General features: G+C 42.4%; 1 protein-coding gene across 1 annotated transcript; it reads left to right on the top strand.

The window, feature by feature from the left end:
- Window positions 1–3,242: 3,242 nt before the first annotated feature.
- Window positions 3,243–24,990, top strand: LOC311108778 (uncharacterized protein; the record flags this gene model as incomplete). Its single annotated transcript, XM_084151522.1, has 38 exons — window positions 3,243–3,271; window positions 6,923–7,008; window positions 10,261–10,335; window positions 11,409–11,538; window positions 13,411–13,657; window positions 13,973–14,122; window positions 14,684–14,764; window positions 15,430–15,447; window positions 15,655–15,747; window positions 15,904–15,939; window positions 16,375–16,446; window positions 17,072–17,116; window positions 17,226–17,261; window positions 17,416–17,439; window positions 17,583–17,636; window positions 17,905–17,976; window positions 18,369–18,410; window positions 18,680–18,736; window positions 19,000–19,053; window positions 19,202–19,255; window positions 19,652–19,705; window positions 19,804–19,857; window positions 20,013–20,066; window positions 20,192–20,245; window positions 20,377–20,430; window positions 20,577–20,630; window positions 21,042–21,086; window positions 21,510–21,563; window positions 21,683–21,736; window positions 21,985–22,110; window positions 22,208–22,243; window positions 22,349–22,393; window positions 22,497–22,529; window positions 22,736–22,882; window positions 23,566–23,620; window positions 23,725–23,919; window positions 24,486–24,572; window positions 24,782–24,990. 38 exons carry the CDS (start codon window positions 3,243–3,245, stop codon window positions 24,988–24,990), a joined length of 2,865 nt encoding a protein of 954 aa, XP_084007648.1.
- Window positions 24,991–27,795: the final 2,805 nt, after the last annotated feature.

The following is a 27,795-nucleotide window of genomic DNA, read 5'->3' as shown; positions in this document are numbered from 1 at the left end:
AGTGTTGCGCAACACCTTGCCAGGGACTGGGAGCACTACCGGAAAAGGTTGAAAACACATTTACATTTACATTTACATTTTAGTCATTTAGCAGACGCTCTTATCCAGAGCGACTTACATATTTTTTTTTATACTGGCCCCCCGTGGGAACATCACCATTGTGATGTTTCAAATCCTGTCTAGTGCAGAATTAGATAACTTCTTCTGGAGTATATTAATGTTTAACATTGATTTATGTATCTGATTATTTACCAGTTTAACCCATTTTTGTAGGCATTGTTGAACACAGTGCACAGTGCACTAGAGGTTTTACAGCAAGTATTATAGGATACTTACTGTATTTGCCTCTACCATTAAAAGTTGGAAATATGGAAATGGGTCGTCTCATCATTGAACGTCATTTTGCCTGATGGTTTTGATATCCGTTCATCATGATCCATTACACCTCATGGTACAACAAGCTGCATAATACTAATATGTATCATTTTCTTTGTTCAAACATGCATACAACATTGTGTAAAATAATCATAAAGTCAAATGTTGAATTACCCACAATCCTCTAAAAACATTGCCACGTGGCAAATTAGGAAGTGCAAAGAGATTAAAACCAAAGTTCCAATCAGTTAAATCACAAAAATGTTCTCTATGTGGTTGAGTGTGTAAAATTCCAATGAAATTCCAAAGAAATGTACGATTTCACTGCCCCAGAATTCATGGGTTGAATTTCTGCTTCTACCTGTCCCACTTTCACTCCTTCTCTGTCTCCTCCTGTTTCTAATCTCTCTAAATAAAGCATTCAAAAAATATATGTTGGAATTCCACACAAAAATATTCTCCATCAATCAATATTTAGGCTATAAACCATTTGCATTTCAAAATCATTTGATTGTATGAGAGACACAGTCTCCCCTAAACTTTTCTGGGTGTGTTTTGATGCTGCCTTTTACATGCACTGAAACCCCAAAACGTGTTTTGGCAATACTCTCTTAAAAACACCAATATTCAGATTGAAGAACCACTTTGGGTGTTTCAGAGTACTTCTACTCTGTTTTAAAAGAATCTGACCCTTTTTTTCAATTTTCACCTAAAATGACATACCCAAAGCTGAAGCAAGGATATGCATATTCTTAATACCATTTGAAAGGAAACAAGTTGAACAAATGAAGTTTGTGGAAATGTGAAATGAATGTAGGAGAATATAACACATTAGATCTGGTAAAAGATAATACAAACAAAAAAACGTGTTTTCTTTTTTTTTGTTCCATCATCTTTGAAACGCAAGAGAAAGGCCACAATATAATATTGTAGTTTAGGCCCAATTTAGTGTGTGTGCAAAGTTTCAGATTGATCCAGTGAAGCATTACAATACTGGACTATTTTGTATCAAGTCTGCCCAAATGTGCCGAATTGGTCAATTGATACATTTTCAAGTACATAACTATAGAGAACATACAAAAATGATATGGTAATACAAAATGTAAGTTTACACACTCCCAGGAATGTCATACATGATGGATCATTAGCTTATATACTAACTTTCCCACATCTAGATGGCCGGGCGGGGTGGCTGTGGAGCCAGAGACAGCAGGGGTTCAAACTGTAGAACCCATTTCCTACATTTGAATATAAAAATTGATTTTATCAAACAAAACTATGCTACATTTTACCTCTGGGACCCTCAGGATGACAAATCAGAGCAAGATTACTGAATGTAAGTACATTATTTACCTTTAGAGGTGAATGTATCAAAACAGTTGCCGTGATACGTTTTTTTGTTGTGCACTCTCCTCAAACAATAGCATAGTATTTTTTCACTGTAATAGCTACTGTAAATTGGACAGTGCAGTTAGATTAACAAGAATTTAAGCTTTCTGCCCATATAAGACATGTCTGTCCTGGAAAGTTTGCTGTTACTTACAACAGTCATGCTAATCACATTAGCGCACGTTAGCTCAACCGTCCCATATACGGGACACTGATCACATAGAGGTTAAAACACTTTCTGTGTATCATAACACTTACATTGGGTTTACCTATAAACACCCTCCAAACACCAGATCTCAGGTTAGGTGCACTACTTTTCATGGTTTTATTATGCAATCATGGTGTTTTGAGTATTTCTATTTTACATTGTAGAATTACACAACAATAGATACAACTTCTGTGTTTGAACAACTGAGTTCAAACCCAAATCTCCTGCGTGCCACAAGACTGTGTCAACAGGCTGAGCTAAAGTCTAAACTTGTTGTTGTAAAAGTCCAGACAGTTCCTCTCAGCAGGGGCGGACATTTTTAGCCTAGTGGGCCTATGTAACTTGGCTTTGAGGTTAGGAATCTCTCTGATACTTGATAGGATAGCTAGTTTTTTGATTGACTATTATGTAGTTATGACTAAACATACAGTACTTGAATCAGTTAGGATCAATTTCACGTGACAGATATGCAATATACTTATGTACAGCTATGTAATAGAAAATATTGTGACAAACATAATAGGTTATTATTGTGTGATGTTACATTTACAGACCTTTTGTAGTTCTCCCTGGGACTTAACAAACAGCTAAACATACAGTATATCTATCACCAAGTCTTCTAAAAAGCCAATCACACACTCCATTACATAAAACATGTACAAGCAAACAACCCTGTCTGTGTGGACCAGGACCTTTAAATTAAAAACCAGGTCTTTCCTCACCTCAACACTATAGAGGCATTCTTCGGGTACAGTAAAGGACCTACACGATTATGAAATCCTCATTCCTCCATCACTCTACACTCTCCTAGGGCATCCCTATCCCTAACCTGCAACGTAATTATTAACAGAATTACACACAGCCAACACATATCATTATGGGGCACAGTGAAGGAGAGAGAGAGAGGGAGGGAGGAGAGGAAAAGGTGTAACAGGAGGAAGGGAAGGCCTAGAGGCCTCCAACATGTCTTTTAAGTGTTGGTAATAAAACCTAGTCGCCACCTCCTGAATAGCCCCTGTCCAATGGGAATCCATTGAAGCAGGTTTTATGTGTCTTCAGCCCCAGTTTGAGCATCCCCAGCCCTGGTCCCACCAGTCAGTCCTCACCATGCTCTCCCAGCACCAGGACTGAGCTTCAGGGGGAAATAAGCTAAGGTTCATGTCTGTGGCCCCTTCTGCTCCTCTACCTCACCCACTGCTTTCTGTCTGTCTATCTGTCTGTCTGCTCTTAAAGCCCTGCGTCGCCCCTCGCTCCTAGACGGGAGTAAAACATGGAGCACCACTGTGCTGTCTTGACAAGGTAAGAGCTTTTTGAATGATACATGTATTATGTCATTATTTATATGTGGAAGTGGTAATATCTGGGTGGATTGGGACATTTTTGTGATCCACTTGAGTGTGACCTTGGTGTGGGAAAATCATGAGGTCAGAGTTGATGTATTCCAGAACCAGATTACATGATTCAAATCCTGTAATGAAATGCTTGGTGATTAGTTGACTAGTTGAATCAGGTGTGCTACAACTGGAATATATCAAATAAATGGAATGTCTGGGGGTACTAGAGGAGAGATTTGGGAAACATTGCTTGGTAGGAATCCACTCTTTTTATCACTGATACATAAAAAAAAAAAAGTAAAATCATCAGATTCCCCTGAGCCATTGACTCAGAATAATGACGAAATATTATATAAGAAAAAAGTCCTTACACATACAGTACCTTTTATTAGAAATTGGAAATATTTATACAGCCTTGAAATTAACCAGTGATATTGCATGCTGGTGCAGTAACATTATAATATTTAGCTCTGCATGGATTATAGAAGCTCCATGGCCAGAGGCCAAGATTGAGATAACACAGCTTTATAATCTGGCCCACACTCACACACACACACACACACACACACACACACACACACTCACGCGTAGACTATAAACCTTGTTTTGTGGGAATTAAAACGGCTGTTAAGCCTTAAGAACCAGGCTTCCTCTCCTTCTTACCTCTCCAGTGGGCTGGTTAACTGTGTCTTTATCATGGTTTAGAGCTCTGTTAAAGATCCATCTGGCCTCTCGAATAGCCTCTGTCACACAGACACTGCCATGTGGTGTGTGTGTGCCTAATTGCCTGTGTGTGTGTCAGTGCGTGCATGCTGGCCTGTCACCTTTTGACCCCCTGTGGCAATGAGAGTGGCACACACACACACACACACACTTATGACCTAAAGCTTTGTCTGGGGAATGCTACCAAATGATTAACTTACTAATTCAAGTGAGTGATACTGCAGGGTTTAATTTGTAAGGCTGAGCAGCAGAGACTGGAATGAGGGTCCAGTTGGTGTAATTAAGACAAATGAGAGCAACAGAAGTCACGCCAGGAGAGCTAGAGTGCAGGCTTACTACACGGTCCAGGCTCTGGGACGCTTGGGGACAAGGCCATATGGGTGACACCAGAGGCACAGCGAGGAGGCCAGAAAACATTCAAACAAGCTCTGGATGCTGGAGATAACACACTGTGCTTTTCACTCAGAGAGAGTGATGACTGATCACCGAGTTGTAATTGCTCTCGATGAAAGATAAAAGAGGCGCAATCTTAATGCCTTTGACCTTACTTTCACGACACAGTAGTATAGACTAGAAACTCTGGCTGAGATGCAGCATTTTGATTTAGAATTTCCCCCTGAGAATAGAGTTGTTGAGGTTGTTGCCCTGTTGGCTTGCTTTATAGTTTCATCTGTGGCCTGACAACATAGTATGGGAAAAAGTCAAAACACAATTGCTTTTCCAAAGATATTTTCTGCAGCTCAAGAGCTGATGTTAAGATCGCTGTCAAGCTTTCCCAGACCATCAGTGTCAGAACATTTTTGATGCTATTGCTTGCTGTGACAGTTTATCCCCAAGGGTTGGGAGTCTATGGTACACAAGGCATCAAAGAACACTAAGCTTTCCTTTCCTGTATGTCACAATATCAGACTGGATCTAAGGACCAATGCAAATTGAAAAGCCCAGAAGGAATGTACAAGGACATATTTTTTGTGAATTAACCCCAATTAGTGCTACATTGTATTCTCTCTCACTCTCTCTCTCTCTTTCTCTCTCTCTCCTTCCCCTCACTCTCATGTCTCACACTAAAACTGCTCTGCACAACTAGTGGTGCAGGACAAAATCATTTACATTTTAGTCATTTAGCAGACGCTCTTATCCAGTGCATACATACTCTGCACAACTAGTGAGTGCATACATAATTTAATTTTTTTCATGCTGGCCCCCCGTGGGAAACGAACCCACAACCCTGCCGTTGCAAACGCCATGCTCTACCAACTTAGCTACACGAGCTATTTCACAGTAAAGCAAACAAAAGCTACCTGTTCCAGATAGTCTTGTAGTTTGTGTTGGTGGATGTACTGTACTGTGGTCCAGGGTTCCTGTCAGTGAAAGCCCTCCCCATAACCATTATAAGGCCAGGGCTGTTCTTGGCTAACAGGCTGGTAGATAGATTGATGGGCATGGGGAGATGCAGGGCTGCCAGGCTGTAGTGATTTGGGCAGCATCCTCCATGGTGAAGGGCATATGTTAGTGGCTAACTGCCTCTTACCTCCCTTCGCTGTAGGGACCTTGCTGAGTAAGCCATTAGTCATTTCTCTGACAGCACCCCCCTCTCTCTCCCATCCTCCCTGTCTCCTTAAAGTTGGAATCCATAGCAGTGAAACTGCCATGTTCGTTTGCGATATTACAACAATAAAGATGTTACTTCAAACAATTATTTGTTTTACCTTGATGCTAGAGCTCCTCACTGCCGTTTAATAAACAAAACAAATGCGCCTGGGGGCAGCCAGTGGCGCTGTTTCCCCTAATGCAGATCTCAGCTTTAACACGCCACCGATCATCTCTCTTTCTAAAAAATACCTTCATGTAGACTGTCTCTGCCGTCACACACTGCCTTGGTGCCTCGGCCATCACTCCATATCACCCTGCCTGTCAGCCTTCTGATAGGGCTGATGAAGAGGCTGTGGAGGGTTGAGGAAAACAAGGCCAGGGGAGGGAAAGAGAGAGAATTGTCTGTGGAGCGGTCTGAGGACACACAGCACAATGTTGTTGTTTTATGTAGTACACATTCATATGTAAGCCACAGGAGGTTGGTGGCACCTTAATTGGGGAGGACGGGCTTGTGGTAATGGCTGGAGCGGAATTGGTGGAATGGTATCAAATACATGAAACACATGGTTTCCATGTGTTTAGATTACCATTCCATTCACTCCGTTCAGGCCATTATTATGAGCAGTCCTCCCCTCAACAGCACCTGTGGTGTAGGCCTGTGTATGACAACAATTGTCAGAGGCCTGTTCTCCAAAGTTATTTTCTCTGTTTCTGCTTTCTACGACACAATGTCTGTCTTTACTGTGTGTAGCTATTAATTTACTATTTCTATAAGCCTACTTAGTAATGACAGACATTGAGCTAATGTATTAGACAATGTACACTCGTGTCTTGCATAGATGTACACTTGTGTCTGGCATAGATGTACACTCGTGTCTGGCATAGATGTACACTTGTGTCTGGCATAGATGTACACTCGTGTCTGGCATAGATGTACACTTGTGTCTGGCATAGATGTACACTTGTGTCTGGCACTGCTTATGAACATCATCATTACACAGTTTCCCCCATTACCTGTCAAAGGAGAAATTGATGGGTTTCTGTGTTTGTGTTGTCATAAGATCTTGATCTATTAAACTGATTGTGATTATTAATACAGTAAAGATCAGTATGTCACATACTGTATGTCACTTCTGTCAGATAATATTGATGTGTCTACGTGAGTTGTAATCTCTTTTAATGTGTCACTACTCTAAAGCTTAATCAATTCAGGCCAAAGACATGATGACTGAGCTGTCCTCTCTCTCTCTCTCTCTCTCTCTCTCTCTCTCTCTCTCTCTCTCTCTCTTTCTTCCCTCAGGAAGCGACCATGGCACCCAGCAATGTTGCTGTACCCCTCTACCTGCATGGCCCTCCTCTCTCTGCTACTCTCTCCTGCCCTCGGCCGTAAGTTACCCAGAAGCCTCCAGGATCATGATGGGCACATCACTTCCTCATAACGGTGTACTACTGGGATGTGGTGTTTGTTTGCCCAACTACTTTTGATATGGATAATTAACTTTCTTTTTGGTATCAAAACACACAAGTTGTTTCAGAATACTATCACAGGTCATTCCATTTATTACAAATGCAAATCTATTATTAAGACAGAAATAGCAGACGTAGTGTAGCGTAATGTACTAGTCTGTAAAATTAATTCAGATAATCTCTGGTTTCTTAATTGTTACAGATGCCGTATCTTAATTTGATCATCCTGTTGTTGAAGACATTTTCCTGCACAGCAGGAAATGCAAAGTTGTAGTGTATATTTGGTTTACAAAGGCTTCTAAAGTTTGTAATTTCCACTTACAAATGTCAGACTTGATTTGCCCTAACAAAAAATGTATCAACCCCTACAAATAAATTATAATAATTATAATCCACATAATAATTCACATTATTTTCCTTCTGTAGCAAACTGGCTCAAAATAAGATCCTAGATCTGTATAAGCCTCTCTTCCGAGCTGTCAGAGAGATACAATAACACATACAGTGGGGGAAAAAAAGTATTTAGTCAGCCACCAATTGTGCAAGTTCTCCCACTTAAAAAGATGAGAGGCCTGTAATTTCCATCATAGGTACACGTCAACTATGACAGACAAATTGAGGGAAAAAAATCTAGAATATCACATTGTAGGATTTTTTATGAATTTATTTGCAAATTATGGTGGAAAATAAGTATTTGGTCGCCTACAAACAAGCAAGATTTCTGGCTCTCACAGACCTGTAACTTCTTCTTTAAGAGGCTCCTCTGTACTCCACTCGTTACGTGGCACCTGTTTGAACTTGTTATCACCTGTCCACAACCTCAAACAGTCACACTCCAAACTCCACTATGGCCAAGACCAAAGAGCTGTCAAAGGACACCAGAAACAAAATTGTAGACCTGCACCAGGCTAGGAAGACTGAATCTGCAATAGGTAAGCAGCAGGGTTTGAAGAAATCAACTGTGGGAGCAATTATTAGGAAATGGAAGACATACAAGACCACTGATAATCTCCCTCGATCTGGGGCTCCACGCAAGATCTCACCCCGTGGGGTCAAAATGATCACAAGAACGGTGAGCAAAAATCCCAGAACCACACGGGGGGACCTAGTGAATGACCTGCAGAGAGCTGGGACCAAAGTAACAAAGCCTACCATCAGTAACACACTACGCCGCCAGGGACTCAAATCCTGCAGTGCCAGACGTGTCCCCTTGCTTAAGCCAGTACATGTCCAGGCCCGTCTGAAGTTTGCTAGAGTGCATTTGGATGATCCAGAAGAGGATTGGGAGAATGTCATATGGTCAGATGAAACCAAAATATAACTTTTTGGTCAAAACTCAACTCGTCGTGTTTGGAGGACAAAGAATGCTGAGTTGCATCCAAAGAACACCATACCTACTGTGAAGCATGGGAGTGGAAACATCATGCTTTGGGGCTGTTTTTCTGCAAAGGGACCAGGACGACTGATCCGTGTAAAGGAAAGAATGAATGGGGCCATGTATCGTGCGATTTTGAGTGAAAACCTCCTTCCATCAGCAAGGGCATTGAAGATGAAATGTGGCTGGGTCTTTCAGCATGACAATGATCCCAAACACACCGCCCGGGCAACGAAGGAGTGGCTTCGTAAGAAGCATTTCAAGGTCCTGGAGTGGCCTAGCCAGTCTCCAGATCTCAACCCCATAGAAAATCTTTGGAGTGAGTTGAAAGTCCGTGTTGCCCAGCGACAGCCCCAAACATCACTGCTCTAGAGGAGATCTGCATGGAGGAATGGGCCAAAATACCAGCAACAGTGAGTGAAAACCTTGTGAAGACTTACAGAAAACGTTTGACCTGTGTCATTGCCAACAAAGGGTATATAACAAAGTATTGAGAAACTTTTGTTATTGACCAAATACTTATTTTCCATCATAATTTGCAAATAAATTCATAAAAAATCCTACAATGTGATTTTCTGGATTTTTTTTCTTTAGGGATCTGGTCAAAAGTAGTACACTATATACGGAATAGGGTGCCATTTGGGACACAATCCATGGTGTTGGAGAGGGAGTCGTTAACTACTTACAGCCCACACTGCACAGTGAGAGAAGTGTTTATGGCCACTAAATACACAGGATAAATACCATCTCCCCAAAGTATCCCCTCTACTCAGCAGTTATGGTGGAGCCAATAGGGGCTTCCAGATGTGTTGCCTCCACACTCTGAACATCCAAATAAGCTGACTCAGGTTATCGACTCTGGGAGTAGAGGATAGAGGCCCTCCGGCTCCCAGTGTTGTTTCATTACTTCCATATCTTTGTTTCCTAGTTTCCCTGCAAGGTGTTTTCATCCTCCTTTAAAACAGGAGGAGGAGCGGAGGAGATCTGTTCTCTGAATCTGGAACACTTTAGTAGCTTCACATTGAGATGATACTACTACAGTAGAGCAAGGCTCTTTAATGAAACATTATCAAATGTTTCCGCTGTCATTGTTTCAAGTTTCAAGGTTCACTTAAAGTTTTAGTTGAGAAGGAAATGTAAAAAATCACATCAGGTTTAAGTTACATTGCAGTAGCTTTCTTTTTCAATCAATCCCATCCAATGACTGTTAAGAATTTAGAATTCCAGCCAGATATGTAGGCTATAGTAAATTAACAAAGACTAAAGACACAAGACCATTATAGGTCACTCAATCGCCCAAGAAAAACATTGAGGATGAAAGCAGAAATTAAAGCACAATAGTGTGATTTATGATTCATAGCTTATTACATTAGTCCCCAGAGGGACTTGCATCTCAATAAATCACAGGTACAAAGAGGTTTTACCTGTCAGTCTGACCTTCGTTAGTCTCTTTACAGGCTTTACAGGGTATGTAAGGCAATATGGCCTTACCCGATCCACAGTCACACTACAACATTCATCAACATAACCTCTGTCATCCCATACTAACATATATAAAGCACATCAAAGTATGTGTCCATTCTTTTCAATACAATAAACACGCTGTTGAGTTTGTGCTTGTGTAATTAACTTGAGAAATATAGACGCTGCAGCTTTAAGAATAACCAACATTAAAAATGCATCCAGTGTGGATCATGAGCATAAGGTGAATTGGCATTCTTACCTTGTGGTGTCTGGTTGGTGCTGTGAACAGAAACATCCTAACCAAGCTGCTGTCTCTGTTTGTTTTCCATCAGAGTTAGATCTCAACAGGTTAGATGGGGACACAGCTGTCTGCCCTCCCATGAGAAATGGACAAGATGACCTTCCAGGTAAAGTATACAGTAAATACTAACAATCATATGTTGTCTTTTAGAAATATTGACTATGTGAATATGCGTACTAACTTAGTCCTCTTCATCCCTGGTCGGACATAAGGCAGCAACAATTTGCTTCCACTGCGGTCTGACTTTGGCCACAGCTTGCTTGCGCCCTGTACCATGAGATGTGGATATAGTTTATGATGTAATCAAAGGAGACCTGCATGGGAAGACATACTACATACCCAACGTTGTATCATACACTACAAGATATCTCAGGAGCTCTGAGCCAGTAGTAATGAGATGTCTTTCTGTAACCAAGTATCACCTCTCTTCAAGACACCAGGTCAGAAGGGGGAGTTCAATACTATAGTCCCTGTGGTTTTTCTCTTCACTAGACAGCAAAGACTTACATTTTAAATGACCAGAAAACCACCAGCCTTGGTTTACAGAAATACAGAATGTCACAATTAAGCTAGCTGCTGTGATTGCTTAGTGAACTGGGCTGTCTAAATGCTTAATGACTTGAGACACCTTTAGATTTCAAATGAGCCACATAAAATATTCTGCTGAAGCCTGACAGATTTTAGTAGGAACAATTTTAGCTCATTAAGATGTTAATTGTGTACCAGCGCCCTGGTAGGAACAGATGCACTAGCTGCCTTCAAAGCACATGTTGTACTATGTGTTGCCAGCCCAAGCAAGAGAACAACTAATTAGAATAATATGCTAGTCATATCACTGCACCCAGTGTTTCATACAGATTACTAAATAAGAATAAACCGTTAAACATAGTAAAGTGGGACAACACTGAAATTCCAAAATGTCCACTTTACATGACTTGTTGCAAACTAGAATGTGAACCAGAAATATGCCCTTGCACTTTTATAACACTGTGTGTAGGATACAAAAAAGTCCAGTACCTGTCAATCAGATGTGCATCATTTTTATTTTTGTACTTCTGGAACACAGTATATAACATATACTTCACCAGAATGATTCAAGAGATATGTATGGTAATGTAACATGTCATTCATTCTGAACGATACAGGAGATATCTGAAAATCAGTTTAAATCTCTTTTAGGGTTTGATCTGATCACCCAGTTCCAGTTGGATGTTATTCCTCTGAAGGGGGTAAGGAAGGTGGAGGGCTCCACTCCTCTCCAGGTGGCGTACCGCCTCGATAGGGAGGCCAACTTCCAGATTCCTACCAGGTAAGGAAAAACAGAAAAAGAAAATGCTGGAGCTTGTCGATGCAGGTGTTATATTATTATGGTTTGATAAGAGAGGCCAGCTTTCAAATATCTACCAGGTAAAGAAAGAATGAAGAAACCAGAAAGAGAAACACACATATAATCGCTAAACACACACACACACACATGCACACATACACAAATAAATGCTTTCCCCTGGGTCGATGCAGGTGTTGTATTATTACAGGTTCCATACAGGTGTTATCACACTGTGAAACAGCTTGTAATTGGCACAGAACAACATGTCTGAACCTATTTGGCATCTCTTGGCGACGAGGGGGGAACCCCCCACCCCCCCCCCCCGAAATATCTCCTCCTGGAAACACAGAGACACATTTAATCATGCTGCATTCTTAGTTGTAGTTTTATTAATATTTTAGTGTGTGTGTGTGTGTGTGTGTGTGTCTTGTCTAGATCAAGCAGTGAATGTGTGGGGATCGTCTAGCCTGGTGCTGTATCCCGTAATTTGTTTGATCTAAAACCACTACACAATCTGCCATTTTCAGCTTAGACTGATTGCACATTGCTTAATAGGCTAGAAGTTGTTGCTAAATGGTTACCTTTTTACATAACTTAACCTGTCTTCTAGTGTTTCACTGCTGGTCTGGTATGGCTAATGTGGTGGGCCTGTTTTCACATTCTGTCATGTAACATACTGACACCTTCCAGTCTGCCTCATGCCACTCAGGACAACGCGACACTAATCACAAAAACATGTATCCCTTGGAGTCCAGTGTCCAGTCTGTCTGGGCTTTGAAGTCTGTCATCAGAAAGGTTGATTTCCGATTCCTGTGCCCTTACCACTGCAGGGGATAGAGGCCTACAACACAACACACATCAAACCCTGGCCTAGGCTGTGAGAGACTTTCTCCCAAGGTGCACTTAACACACACACACACACACATACACAGACACACAGGCACACAGCAGGAACGTTAGAGAGAGTGGTCTTCATTTGTTTTATTGGGTTACAGGAAACTCCTTTTTTATTGCCTTGTCTTGATCTATTTACAAGCTGACTGCAGCTCTGCAGCTCCCACCCATTAAGGCACCACCTATGGAGCCTTTGGCATGGCTAGTTAAAACCCCAGGGCTCGTATTTCTAAAGCGTTAAGTAGGAGTGCTGCTCTAGGATCAGTTTTCCCTTTTAGATTATAATGAGTGTTAGAAACTGAGACGGGTCGACTGCTTAGTTGATCTGTTGATCAGAGCCACTGGGGCTCTGCTTCTGTTTAAAACAGAAAGGTTTGATGGGTTTGAGGGGCCTTATTGTTCCTTTGGATTAATTGTAACTGTTGCGTTATGCATGCATCATGCATTAGAGACAGGGAGAGATGAGGGATAGAGAGAGAGAAAGAGAGAGGACTGGAGAGCTTTGAACATAAAAGTGTTAGGGTTTGATTGATGTCTCCATTCAGAATGTTATCGTGGGCGTGAGGAGCGGGAAGGGAACTGAATCGCTGTGTGTGATGCTTTGTGATGATGATGGAGTGTCTTTGACATTAGCCGCCATCAGAGTTCTGAAATCCTAGAACCAAACTGTGTGCATGTGATGGAAAGCTGCTTTTTTACCCGCTGAGAAACGTCGCCCTCTGTGACCTCTTCTCTATGACTCTAACTAAACTGCATTCTTTATGAGAATCATCTAAATTACGATTTTGTAAAGATACATTTGAACCCTTTCCTCTGTCCATCCATCCCTCTCCTACTGAGGATGAACGTCCCTAGGGGCTTCCCTGTTGAGGATTCCTTCCTGTATCAACCCTTTCCTCTCCTCCTCCCTCTCCCACCCATCTTTATCTTCATTTTCATCTTCTGTTCTTCTTCACCCAGGCTCAATTTCCCCCGGGGTTTTCCTGACGAGTACTCCGTCATGGTCACGTTCCGTATGATCAAGAACACGGTGAACAAGGTGTGGAACGTGTGGCAGGTGGTGGACGAGGACGGCTGGAAGCAGGCGGGGCTCAGGCTAAACGGAGACCAACAAGCGCTGGAGTACTTCCTGATGGGCCAGGACGGCAACCTGCAGACCGTTACCTTCCCAGGGCTATCTGTGTTGTTCAACACCAAGTGGCACAAGGTGATGGAATGAGTGATGGTACTCCTGGTTTGCATTGCAAAATTCAGTAACTATCCCAAAATTCCCAGTTTTTCCAGAGATCTCAGATGGAAGATTCCCGGAATCAGGAGGTAATAAGAGGGAAATCCTGGAAAGCCTGGACATTTTGAGAAAGTTACTGGAAATATGCAACCCTACTCCTGGTACAATGTAATTAGTGATGACTGATTACAAAATTAGCAGTTTCAAAACTGGTTTATTTAGCTAGCAGTCTCCGGATGAATTACGGTGGCCCCTGAGGATCAACAACAGTAACCCTATACCATATCCTTACAGGTGATGATTGGGGTGGAGAGAGACCAGGTCACCCTGTATGTGGACTGTCAGCCCGTGGACAAGAAGCCCATCAAGGGGAAAGGCCCAGTGAACACAGAGGGAGATACACTTATTGGGAGGCTGGACGTTGACGCTAATGCTTCTGTTGTGGTGAGTGGGGCAGGGATAGCTGTATTGTGCTGTATTGCCAACTCTTTTGGTCGTTGTTTGAGATGACAATAACCATAGGAGTTGGCAAGACCGCACAAACAGATCTGGGATCAGGCTAAGGCTGAGAAGGTGTTGGTTCCCCAGCGGTGCTTTGTTATACAGTAAGCGTTATCATATGAGTCTGTGAAGCTCTTCAACCATAGAGGGTATGGGTTTATATGTGTGCTGAGCATTGCTGTAATTCTAAAGTGCTGCTGCCACAGCAGAACTGCGGCTCAATGGGGTTCCACTGCCACAAAATCATGTTCCTCTACTCGGAAATCTCCCTTGAGGAAAATGCAGGCTTTAAACACATTCAGCTCGTAGAGAACATAAACAGAACTAGAATAACTGTGCCATAAGCAAGCATAGGCATAGTTTTAGTGTCATATGACTCTATCAAACAAATATTTGATTGAAGCTGAAAAATGTTATGATACTTTATGTTATGTTTAACCATGCCATGCTATGCTATGCTATGTTATGTTAAATGATCAATATCATGCCATTGTCTCATTCTAGTTTGAACTCCAGTGGATGCTGATCCATTGCGACCCAAAGAGAGCCAATAGAGAGAACTGCCAGGAGCTGCCTGCCACAGAGGTAACAACAACAACCTTGGCTCCACCTGGTCTATACTTGCATTGGTTTTGGGTTCATATTGACCAGCAACATAACTTTCACTAACTGGCTTCTATGAATCTGCACCTGCAAAATTGTGAAGAGATAGGATGGCCTGTTATACTATTGTAGGAGTGCTATGATTACAATAAATATGTCAAATAAGCAGTTAAGTTTATACAGAGAGAATACTGCCAGCTCTCACTCTCAATTTAGACTAGACACATTTCATAAAGTGGCAGCACATTAAAGTCTGACTCCTCGGGTCAGAGTTGTAGGTTAGAGTACATGCTGTTATGAGTGGGTAGAGACCTATTGTCCCATAGACTGCAGAATGAAAAGCTCCAGTCTGTCTTTATTTGACAATGGTCTATTCCCTCTAGCTTTGAGGGTAACTTTTCTGCGTACACTGGTATCTTTTCAGTACGCCAACACTAAAATGGTACAGGTGGGCAGTTTACTATGGGGTTCTGTATGTAAATGACAGCATGATATGCTCACAGCCAGAGCCATAGATAGATCCTATATGACTCTGCTCACAGCTATTGTTTTTGGACTAATGCTGTAGCTTCTTCTGACACTTTGGGTGAAGGTGGTGTGACTACTTCACTAACTCTACATGTTTCTTATTTCTCTTGCTTCTTCAGATGTATGCCAATGCTGAGGTATTTATCTTTTCTACCTTCTTTTTTCTTGGTGTTTTTGGGGCAAATAATCTACTTCAATGCTCTGTTGCCTAATTGCCTCGATGCTTTGTTACTTTAGTGGCACAATCAAACTCTGGCTGGAGTAAGACATTTCTCCACTCCCCTCAGAGTGGCCTTCACTCCTTCTCATGTACTCATCGACTGTGTTGTCTCTTCTCCCTCCAGCCTGACCCCAAGCCTGTCCCTGGCCCTCCCGGTCCCACCGGCCCTGAGGGGCCCCGGGGGCCACACGGAGAGGACGGCAGAGACGGGAGAGATGTAAGTCTATCCACCCCATCCAAACTAGAATGAAAAATTAACCATAGCATCCATGCTGGATATTGCCTCAAACTTAGACAGCCAGTACACACTTTTCTTAATTCTCTATTCTCAATGACTAGAATGGATAACCAATGTCTTTCTTTTTTCTTGCAGGGCCTTCCAGGTTCACCTGGCAGTGCTGGCGCTCTTGTAAGTACGAGATGTCATATTATTAAACGTGTTTCATTCTCTAAATATTTATTTTACTCTTTGTTGCCATCCTGTAGCTCAACCTATGTCATTACTTACAATCAATTTAGCTGCAAAAAATAGATCAGTGTTCTCTACTCCACCCTGTCTTCCCTTTATCTCTCTCTCTCTGTCTGTACTCATGAGAATTGCACATCTTTCGTTGATTAAACGCTGACTGGCAATGCCATGGAGTATCTTAGCAACGGCGACGAGCGATGCAGACAGATGATAAAGCTGTTTGTCAGATTTTTTTGTGGACAGAGCAATACTTAGCTTTGGTTGGGTCTGCTATATATGGCTTTGGTTGTGTCTGTAACTCAGCCATCTGTTGTGTCCGTAACTCAGCCATCTGTTGTGTCTGTAACTCAGCCATCTGTTGTGTCTGTAACTCAGGGCGTCAAAGGGGACAAGGGGGAGATCGGTCTGCCTGGACAGAGAGGCCTGCCTGGCCTACCAGGAGCTGCTGTAAGGATCACTACCTCCTACTGTACCACACACACCCTCTGTCACACACTCAACCTGTACCACACACACCACCTGTCACACACTCAACCTGTACCACACACACCACCTGTCACACACTCAACCTGTACCACACACACCACCTGTCACACACTCAACCTGTACCACACACACCACCTGTCACACACTCAACCTGTACCACACACACCACCTGTCACACACTCAACCTGTACCACACACACCACCTGTCACACACTCAACCTGTACCACACACACCACCTGTCACACACTCAACCTGTACCACACACACCCTCTGTCACACACTCAACCTGTACCACACACACCACCTGTCACACACTCAACCTGTACCACACACACCCTCTGTCACACACTCAACCTGTACCACACACACCCTCTGTCACACACTCAACCTGTACCACACACACCACCTGTCACACACTCAACCTGTACCACACACACCACCTGTCACACAATCAACCTGTACCACACACACCACCTGTCACACACTCAACCTCTATTTTGTCTTGTGGAGTAAGAAAGAGTTGTTCTCTATCACCTTATTTATTAGCTTTGGCCAGATCAATGATTTCTCCTATTTTTAATGAAGGGAGTACCTGGTTCAATGGGCCCAAGAGGACCTGTGGGCGAGAGAGTGAGTTATTTCTCTTCCCGGAACCTACTAAAGAAACAATATTTTGCTAATAACTGTAACAGCAGGGACAATGTTAACTAATATTTGACTGTTCTGTGTCTAATAACAGGGACTTCAAGGTTTTCCTGGGCCAGCAGGTTCTCCCGTAAGTATCCACTATCTTTAGAGCATCGTATATATATATATGGGAATATTTTGCTGATATGTATAGCCATCAAGCCATGGAACATGTCAGAACACTTCATTTCTATAGCTAAATAATATGATTTATCTGATTGTTCTTTTCTCTCATTTCCCAGGGACCTGAGACAGCTGGACCCCCCGTATGTCCTACACACTCTTCAACATCTTTAGATAATCTTCACCCCATGTTCTAAACAGCATTAATACAGCATACAGTTTTTTAATCGAGTCCTACTAACGGGCTATAGAATAATCGTATAACTTGTGTATGTCGCTCCTACAGGGCCCACCTGGGAAAGCAGGAACTCCAGGAGATGAGGGGAACATTGGGCCTGAGGTCAGTGTTCAAATAAGGATCACATCCTACACAACTATAGTAAATGACTGATTAAACAGAACACATCCAGCAATAAAAACATACAGGATATGTTCTGCATTCTGCACTGTGTGTCATAGCAGTCATAGTGCTACTTTATCATTGGTCCTTTTGATAGTCTGTGGACCATTTTGTAACATACATTACTGATATGTCAGACTTTTCAGTGTCTATTAGGACATTCTCTGTGTGTTTCATGTCTAAATGTAACTGTCCATGTTGTTATCAGGGTCCCCCTGGGCCTAGAGGTGGTCTGGGTCTCCCTGGTCCTGCTGGTCTACCAGGACCACCTGGACCTGTGGTAAGTACTGATGCTAACCTCTGACTTCTGGCTCTAACCTGAAATTGGTGAATTCAACATCTGTATCATCTCTGTGTGAATTGATCTCTGTTTTCCCGACTTGGAGTCTTGACCTATGTTCCTCTCTATTGTGGTTATGTCTCTTTGGTTTTTCCCATTAACCTAAGTATTTATTTTATCAATATTGTCATAAGAGTTCTCTCTGACTTTTAGGGTGGCATCTTAACCCTGATGCAGAGTGATAATCAGTATCAGTTCTGCATTACTGGATGTTGATTGCACAGCCTCAAACACTGGATATATTTGCTGTAGTGTTTGTGGACATCTAAACTCGGTTTTAGATGTCACTCCATAGAGATATGTACTGTGTCACTCACTCTGTTGTCTTTAAGGGACCACCTGGGGCTGGCAAAGCTGAGGGGAGTGGGGAAGATGTGAGTCTCTTTTTATCATATTTCAGAGGGTCTGCTAGAGGGTGGGACTAGGTGGTTCAGAGCCTAATGTTGTTGTAATAACTACACTTCAGCTTAATTCACACTTCCTTTAGAAACTGTTGTTGTTGCTGTCATTTAATTTTAACAAACCTGCATGTGGAAAATTGGTAGCTATAGTGTTCTTTGGTCAGTGGCTATTGAATAGGAGGTGAGCCCTCTGCAGGTGTAGTGATAATGTTATATCTGTGTCTGTCTATGTTTGTCTGCAGTGCCCTGCTGCCTGTCCAGCTGGACCACAGGGAAACCCAGGGCTACCAGGGATGAAGGTGAGGAATCTTAATGACAGACACTGAATTAATACATACCTGGCTTTGGGCAACAGAGCCCTTATCATTATTCACAACATGGTGGCCATTGGTTTTCTCTCAGATACCAGTATCTGATAATTTAATGGATTGATGTATGGCTTTTCCAGATGCTCAAAGCACTTTACATTGTAGGGGGAAAATCACTGTATGAACCACCAATGTGTAGAGCTTCTGATAGTAGATGACATTCAGTCTAAACTGGATTGCTATGTCATTTCCAGGGACACAAGGGAATACCAGGTGATAATGGAGCTGCAGGGGAAGCTGGACAAAAGGTATGACAAGCAATCAATTCTGATGTTTAGTGAAGAAGTGTGATGTTTGACATTGTGCTTAAGTACATTGGGTGGTTAGGATGATTGTTCAAGCATACAAATCACTACATGTGAGTATTTGTGTTTTTCCTATGTTGCTAATCCACAGGGCGAGCCAGGACCATCTGGGGTGCAGGGCCTACCAGGCAAGATGGGAGATGATGTAAGAACCTTCCTTGCTCTGAACGATACCAACATATCCAGGCTGATATTCTACTTCACTGTCTGATAACGAAAGTCCCAGTCACTCGTTTTGTCATTTGTATACCTATTTCTTCCTGTTCCAAGCAGAACATAGGTAATGAGCATACCAACATGTTACACAGGATTTCTGCCTCAATTGGAAATGGTGTATCTTGAGCATACTAAAATGTTACAAAGGATTTCTGCCTAAAGCAAAAAATTAGTATCTGCATATTCAGAGATGGTACATAGGATTTCTGCTTCAAGTGGAAATTGGTCATACAACCAGCCATTTATAACTGTTTAATGTTTTTGCTGTGCATCACTGTGAATCATATCAAATATTATTCATTTTAACATCTGTAATACATTCCAGGGACAAAGAGGTCCTATTGGTTTTCCTGGTAGTCCTGGAGATAAGGGAGACAGGGTAAGGGTTTCAAACTATATTTACTACAAGTCTTGTTGATGTTCTACTTTAGCGTTTAGGATCTTAAACTCACCATCCGTGTTTTCTCCTCCTCTCAGGGTCCCCCTGGTTTCAACGGCATCCCAGGACCCACCGGACCACCGGGTTCTCCTGTAAGCACTACTAATTTAATCAACTCAATCACTTATAACTGCCATTTTCTATCAATGACTGGAGGACAGACTGTGGTTGATATTACCTAGAACTGAACAGTGTTTTCCAAAATGTCTGCCATTATGTTCTGTAGTGACCACTTGTTTTCTGTTAGGGTGTGGAGGGCGTTCGTGGACGTCAGGGTCTGGAGGGAGAAAAGGGTGATGATGTGAGTATCTCCTCTCTTCTACAGTATCTCTAGCATTTTTACTGGCCTTTCTAAAAATTGTTTTGTTCCAAGCCTTTCTGTTTGCCTAAATTGTTGCATGGTTCATTGCATGTGCATTTTCTCAGGGAGCCATCGGTCCTCAAGGAGAGCAGGGTCCTGTTGGTGCAAAAGGAGACACTGTGAGTAAACATACAATACAACATCAATTGATCTTATTTCCTTACTAATACGTTATCAGATGGATGCGAGATCCTTTTGTAGTGTTAGTTGTATAGTTAGATTGAGTGTGATTATGATGCTGTGATTACAGGGTACTCCTGGGGCAGATGGCATGGATGGACTCCATGGAGTGGATGGAGCTAAGGTCAGTCAACGTTTTATGACTGCTGTACATATATAGAGTTTAGTATAGTTAGTTAGTATAGTTTAAATAAAGAGAATATATCCAGTCTTAAAAGATCTGTCAATCAATCTGTTATCCTGTGAACGTACCTTTCATCTTTCCAACAGGGAGAAGCTGGCGTTCCCGGGACTGTCGGAATCAGGGGTATCGTCGGAATTCCAGTGAGTCTAATATTAATCTTTGACATTTGTCTAAAATAAATATCATTAATCTACTAATATAATTATAGATTAGATGGCCTTACAAGGTTTTGTTGGTATTAAAAGAAAAGCAAAAGCTATGAAAATCAATAGAGAGGTTGGTTGCCTTCCAGTCAAACCACACTGCAGACCAGATTAATAAAACATTTAGAAGCAAACAGCCATGCAGAAGGAAACATCCAATACAGAAACCACAACCGTCCCATCCTCGCCTGTCTGGGTGGTTACACAGGTCAGAGGACATAGCAGGGGAAACAGAATCAACAGAAACAACACAACAAGGAAGTAGTCCATCCCATATGTTGTAATACTCTAAAAAATAACAATATACTGTACGGTATTCTGAGGATATCCTGTGTGTTTTTTCTGCAGGGGTTACCAGGAAAGCAGGGGCTGGTTGGAGCTGGAGGTGCCAAGGTAAAATGTGTGCATGTGTGTGTCTGTGTGCATGTGTGTGTCTGTGTGCATTTATTTGTCTGTGTGCGTGCGTGTGTCTGTGTGCGTATGTGTGTCTGTGTGCGTGTGTGTGTCTGTGTGCGTGTGTGTGTCTGTGTGTGTTTGTGTGTCTGTGTGTGTGTCTGTGTGCGTGTGTGTGTCTGTGTGCGTGTGTGTATCTGTGTGCGTGCGTGTGTGTGTCTGTGTGCGTGTGTGTGTCTGTGTGCGTGCGTGTGTCTGTGTGCGTGTGTGTGTCTGTGTGCGTGTGTGTGTCTGTGTGCGTGTGTGTGTCTGTGTGCGTGTGTGTGTCTGTGTGCGTGTGTGTGTCTGTGTGCGTGTGTGCGTATCTTGGGTACAATTTCATTCCTTCTGTTGTCTATTGTAAACAGTATGCTTTTTGTCCAGGGTGACACAGGAGCTGACGGACCAGTAGGACCAATCGGAGTTCCTGGGAAAACAGTGAGTATCAAATTTCATAGTTTAGTGTTTACTATCACTCAACACCGCTAGCCATGACTGTGGATCCATATTCTACTGATGGTGCTGAAGAGCTTAATAAGACTATATTGTTTGTTTAGGGGGCAACTGGACCAGCAGGAGAAGATGGAAAACCAGGAGACAAGGGAGCTACTGTAAGTTGACAATTTTTAACATTTTATTGTAGTTCAACAGCTTATAATAGTCTGTTATTAAATCTACATGACAGTAGTCATTTTTTATTCATATATTCAAATATGATTGTCATGCATATTGCTCATCAATAACGATCCCTATCTGATGGTAACAATGAGCTGATAGCTAAACTCACATCAACCCACAATTATTAGAGTATCTTTAATAATAACCGTGAGTCTTATTGATCCTGCTTCACTCTCCCCAGGGCGAGACCGGAAAGCAGGGACCAGTTGGGGTCACAGGTGATACAGGCATGCAGGGTGACAAAGGGGACAAAGGTGATACTGGTGAAAAGGGACTGAAGGGTCACACTGGATATAAGGGAGACCAGGTGAGTCCTGATGTGTAGCCTATTGTTTTGGTAATAGTTGTCAGTTTGTAGATGAATGGGTTTGAATGATTTCTAATTTCCTGTGTCTTGTTCCTAGGGTCCTATTGGTCCCATTGGCCCAAAGGGAAGTGAAGTAAGTCTATGGATTCACGTCAATACCATATATCATGTCAACAATGAGACAGTATTCTTTTGTAAGATACACTATCTGTATTGACAATCTTACCTCTCTCCACAGGGTGATCCAGGTCTTACAGGCGATTCTGGAGTCAAAGGAGACCAGGTATATGTTCTACTGAGAGATACATCTGCTCTAGCTTTAGTATTCCCCTGTATTTGTAGTGATTACAATGGTCCTAATTCAGTTGATTATTGTTGTTTTATAGGGTCCTCCTGGTGTTCCTGGGATCAAAGGAGAGGTACAGAACAATGTTACAGTTTAATTGATTGGTTGATTGGTTGGTTAATTGATTGATTGGTTGGTTGGTTGGTTGGTTGGTTGTTTGTTTGATTGGTTTGTTGATTGTTTGATTGGTTGATTGGTTGGTTGGTTTATGGAATAATTGAATGCTGTATGGTATACAGTTAACATTTAAGTCATGTTGTGTTGTCCACTAACCTCTAGATTGGAGAGAAGGGCATGAGAGGATATACCGGGGAAAATGGTAGACCAGGGCAGCCGGGTCATGAGGGTTTGACCGGTCCCCAGGGAGCCAATGGTCTGGAGGGAGAGAGAGGGTTACATGGATTACCTGGGCCTAGAGGCCTACCTGTGAGTACCTTTAACCTGGGCCTAGAGGCCTACCTGTAAGTACCTTTAACCTGGGCCTAGAGAACTACCTGTAAGTGCCTTTAACCTGGGCCTAGAGAACTACCTTTAAGTACCTTTAACCTGGGCCTAGAGAACTACCTGTAAGTACCTTTAACCTGGGCCCAGAGGCCTACCTGTAAGTACCTTTAACCTGGGCCTAGAGGCCTACCTGTAAGTACCTTTAACCTGGGCCTAGAGGCCTACCTGTAAGTACCTTTAACCTGGGCCCAGAGGCCTACCTGTAAGTACCTTTAACCTGGGCCCAGAGGCCTACCTATAAGTACCTTTAACCTGGGCCCAGAGGCCTACCTGTAAGTACCTTTAAACTGGGCCTAGAGGCCTACCTGTAAGTACCTTTAACCTGGGCCTAGAGGCCTACCTGTAAGTACCTTTAACCTGGGCCTAGAGGCCTACCTGTAAGTACCTTTAACCTGGGCCCAGAGGCCTACCTGTAAGTACCTTTAACCTGGGCCTAGAGGCCTACCTGTAAGTACCTTTAAACTGGTCCTAGAGGCCTACCTGTAAGTGCCTTTAAACTGGGCCTAGGGGCCTACCTGTAAGTACCTTCTTCCAAGCAAGTGAAGGAAGACTGTAAAACACACAGGTGTTCATTAATATACTTTTTCCCCTTCCAAATCCAATAGGGTCCTAAAGTGAATGATATCCAACTTCGCGAACTATGCTCAGCAATTGTTGAAGGTATGTGAATATTGTGTAGCTTATACACTGTAACAGTGATTTAAGACAGACTGCCACGTAGGGTGCTTTGTTAAACTGACATTTGAATCATTCTCTCCATCTAGAACACTTAGCAGAGTTTAAGAAAGAGGTCCTAAAGAAACCAGCAGCGATCGGGGCCCCTGGCATGACAGGACTTCCAGGCCAATCAGGTCCCCCGGGCCCAGCAGGGCCTGCAGGAGAGGCCGGTCCCAGAGGACTGATGGGAATGAAGGGACCACCTGGATACTTTGGGTTACCAGGCACACCTGGAAAACAAGGTAGGACTAGGTGGATACTCAAAGCTGCTCAAAGATAATGGGGAATTATGTATCAATAACTTACTAGATAAAGGTGAAATGTATAAAGAACTGATAATTCCAATGGAATACTTGGGCCATCTTGGAAATGCCCATTTCATTGTGTACAGTAGAGAACATAGAAACTGCAACTTGAAAAGTATAGACACAGTACAAATAGTTAGACATTGTCTCCACAGTACAGTAGCTTAGTGCTCTGAAAGAGCTTGTACAGTGTGCTTGTACAGTGTGTTTTCTTTGTAGGTGGGCTTGAGTCAAGCATTCACATCGAGGGCTGAATCAGACAACAGAGCACTTAAATCCCTCTCTGCTAAATTCTTTTTTATTGCATCCCTGTTGTTCACACACACACACACACACACACACACACACACACACACACACACACACACACACACACACACACACACACACACACACACACACACACACACACACACACACACATACCTCTTGTGGGGATAATAGCCCATTTCAGACAGTCAATGAACAACATGTGAAAGGAAATGTCTTCCTGTTCTCTGTAGGTGAAGCTGGTATAAAGGGAGATACAGGACATAAGGGAGAAAACGGAGTGGGAATCCCAGGAACTCCAGGCGAGCCAGGCCCCCAAGGTAACACCACCCCCTCCCCCCATTCTTATCTTGCCTAAGACCTGAAGATTTTAGCTCCTCAAGTTTATGCCAATGCTTTAGCTCAGCGGGCTAACACAGTCTGGTGTCGCTCAAGAGACCTGGGTTTGAACCCAGTCAGTTACACATTGACATGAGGAGGCGTTGTTCAGTAACTGTTGCCATCATCAACCTCATCCTTTGTCTCTCAGGTGTGGCTGGCATCCCTGGCATCGGGAAGGACGGTAAAGATGGAGCTCCCGGTAAAGACGGTGTTAACGGTAGCCCAGGTGCCTCTGGTCCCAGGGGAGCTACAGGAGCCCCAGGGTATTGTGACCCCTCAAACTGTATAGGCAGGCCCCCACCTCTCTATATGATGAGTGGGGGGACGAAATCCTCCAGCTACAGCAAGGGGCCATGAGGAACACAAACAGAACCTCGGAACACATTCCATCTCTAGCAGCAGCAAGAGAGACGTGAGGTACCCAGTTCAGGAGGGGTAATACATGGGAGTCTTCACGTCTCCATCATCGCACCACGGAACCAAAGAGAAACAGAGACAAGGCAAATGTAATTTAGAATACTGTATAGATAACTAACTTTTCATATTTTTGACTGATGCCTCGTTCTTTGTAGAGAGAGCTTATCTGATGTTGTGCTTTCTAAGACAGCTGCTATTGATTTTAAGCTAGCCTTTCAACTGATGAGTGGCCCATCATGGCCCAAGTGCTGTCCCAAAGACAAATGCAAATTACAAAAACTTCTAAAATGACCATATTGTTCAATTCATGCTGTTCAATTCATACCCACAGATTCAGGTAGACAAACAGGGCAATATCTTGGTTTTCAAGTAATACAAAGGTAAATAATGTGTGTATTTTTCTTCTATGCATGTACTCTTTAATTCCTTGTTTAAATAAAGTCATCAAAAACGTCCTCTCCAGCACCATGTACAATACGAAGTTCAGCCTTTCACAAATAAGAAAACCTCAAACTGCGCTTTGGAATCATTCATTTTCAATATTGATCAATAAACAATAAATAACGGCAAAAGTCCACTACCATGATGAGCCATAGACAGATATTGGTAATTCATGTTTTCATTCAGTCACTTGAACATAGGATGTATGTTATACAGAGGTTGTACAGTACGAGTACACATGTTCTTCCCTGTTTATTTTTTTCTAACAATGTAATAAACTGTTTTGTTTGGGAAATATTTCACATCAGACCCGTGAGTTGTTTTTATGAATGTAAAAACAGCTACCTTTACCTTTAGGGAAGTATTTTAGAACAAACCATTAGTCAATTTTTTTTATGTTGGTCCTTCGAGACAGATATAACATGCATTCACAGAATACCAAAATGTATTGACAGCTTTATGACTTTCAGCATTACCATTTGAGAGATGTTTTGTGACATCATGATTACCATTAGAGAGTTCTATCTGTTGACGCTGTTACATCCAGGGGATGGACCAAGACCTACAGGGCACCAGGTTGGTCAGTCTTTGTTACAGACGTCTGCAGGGTCTTGCAGTCCACCGTTGCCTATTTACTGAGAGAGTCAAAATCCTATCCTCTGAGTCTATACACCAGAGCTTCATTTATTGAGTCAATATGACCTTTAGAAGGCTGCTGGCCGGTGGCTGAAAACAGGAGATTGGGCTACTGCAGGCTAGAACTAGCCTCCTCCTCCTTCCTCTCCTCCTCCTCCTCCTCCTCCTCCCCATCCCCCTCCTCCTCCCCCTCCTCCTCCACCTCCTCCCCCTCTTCCCCCTCTCAACATAATCTATTTGTCCTCATAGGTCTAATCATGGATCTACTGGCATCCCATAGAATAATAGGTTATAGGTTGTCCATAAAACACTAACATACCAACAGTTGAACAATGGATAATTTCAGCAAAATTAAAATTCTAATTAGCAATAAAAAATTGGTTAGATATTTTACAGAAGTGCCAATCGTGCTTGCTATGCAAATGATGCCGGGAGAAAATGTAAAACTGAGCGATTACTGTTCATTTCAATGGGTCTGTAGAAGTTGCTATTGATGTTCAATAGAAGCAATGGACTTGTCATATGCCTGCAGGGTCTACTGGTAAATTAGCTGGTAGTATTAAACATTGATCAAACCTGCACTTATAAGAGGACACAGAAAGATGACTCACAAAGGAAAGGAAAAGCCTTTTTCTAAAAAATGGATCTGTTCCAGTCTTTATTACAACATGATACAGTACATAACATACCTTTCCAATACGTACAAATATACCAGCCACTAATTTAGGATATTTTAGCACCAATCTTTTAGGATAAACAGGTAAGGATTACCATCGTAAAACCATTTTTAACATTCCACATACGGTAAGCTACTGGTAGTTCAAACTGTGAATAATTTAACAGTATAATTAACAAAAACTCTAAATCAGTTACATACAGTTGGTTGTTTTGAATGATCACAAATGTATATGAAATGAGGAAACAAGCCAAACATAATTATAAACTAGCACCTTATGCATTATTTGCATTGGGAGCACTGGCAGCAAACATCAGACATTCTAATGTTCATATCAATGGGCTAACAAGCGTTTTCCATTTACAAAACCATTATGTTATTGTTATATAGCTCCTATTTGGCATTCTGGCATTCTGAAACGTAATTCATAACGAAGTCGACTCATCTCCACTGTGATGTGGTAGTAAAGTGTATTGAAGTCAGTGAAGAGTATATCTGTTCCTTTGACTGCTATGGATCATGAGGCACCGTTTTATAGGCTACAGTACAATGGGCAATGTAGGCACAGAATGTTTAGCTTTAAATATTCAGGAGAGCACTTTGGATGACCTTCAATGAAGTGACCTGAGGTGCAGATGGCCAAGCAGTGTTTTCACTGTGGGTGTTGGCCTGCGTTCTGGAACCCTGTGGCTGTTGGCCTGGGTTCTGGAACCCTGTGGCTGTTGGCCTGGGTTCTGGAACACTGTTGGTGTTGGTGTTGGCCTGGGTTCTGGAACACTGTGGGTGTTCTTACTGTGTTCTAGAAATACATGCTGGATCCAGGCTCACATCCATATAAGGAAGGCCTAAAAGACAATATATCTATTTTACTTTATTGGTGATCTGATGAACATTTCGGAACCTCAACGTTGATGTGTTACATTTCTTCTCCTTTTTCAAACCAAAATAATTCCCCTAGAGTGAGCAGTGAGCTATCTATTGTATTTTTTTTA

Source organism: Coregonus lavaretus (assembly GCF_964263955.1).
Source record: "Coregonus lavaretus genome assembly, chromosome: 3".
Classification (NCBI taxonomy): domain Eukaryota; kingdom Metazoa; phylum Chordata; class Actinopteri; order Salmoniformes; family Salmonidae; genus Coregonus; species Coregonus lavaretus.
Note: the sequence above shows the minus strand (reverse complement) of the source record. Positions and strands in the feature narration are given on the sequence as shown.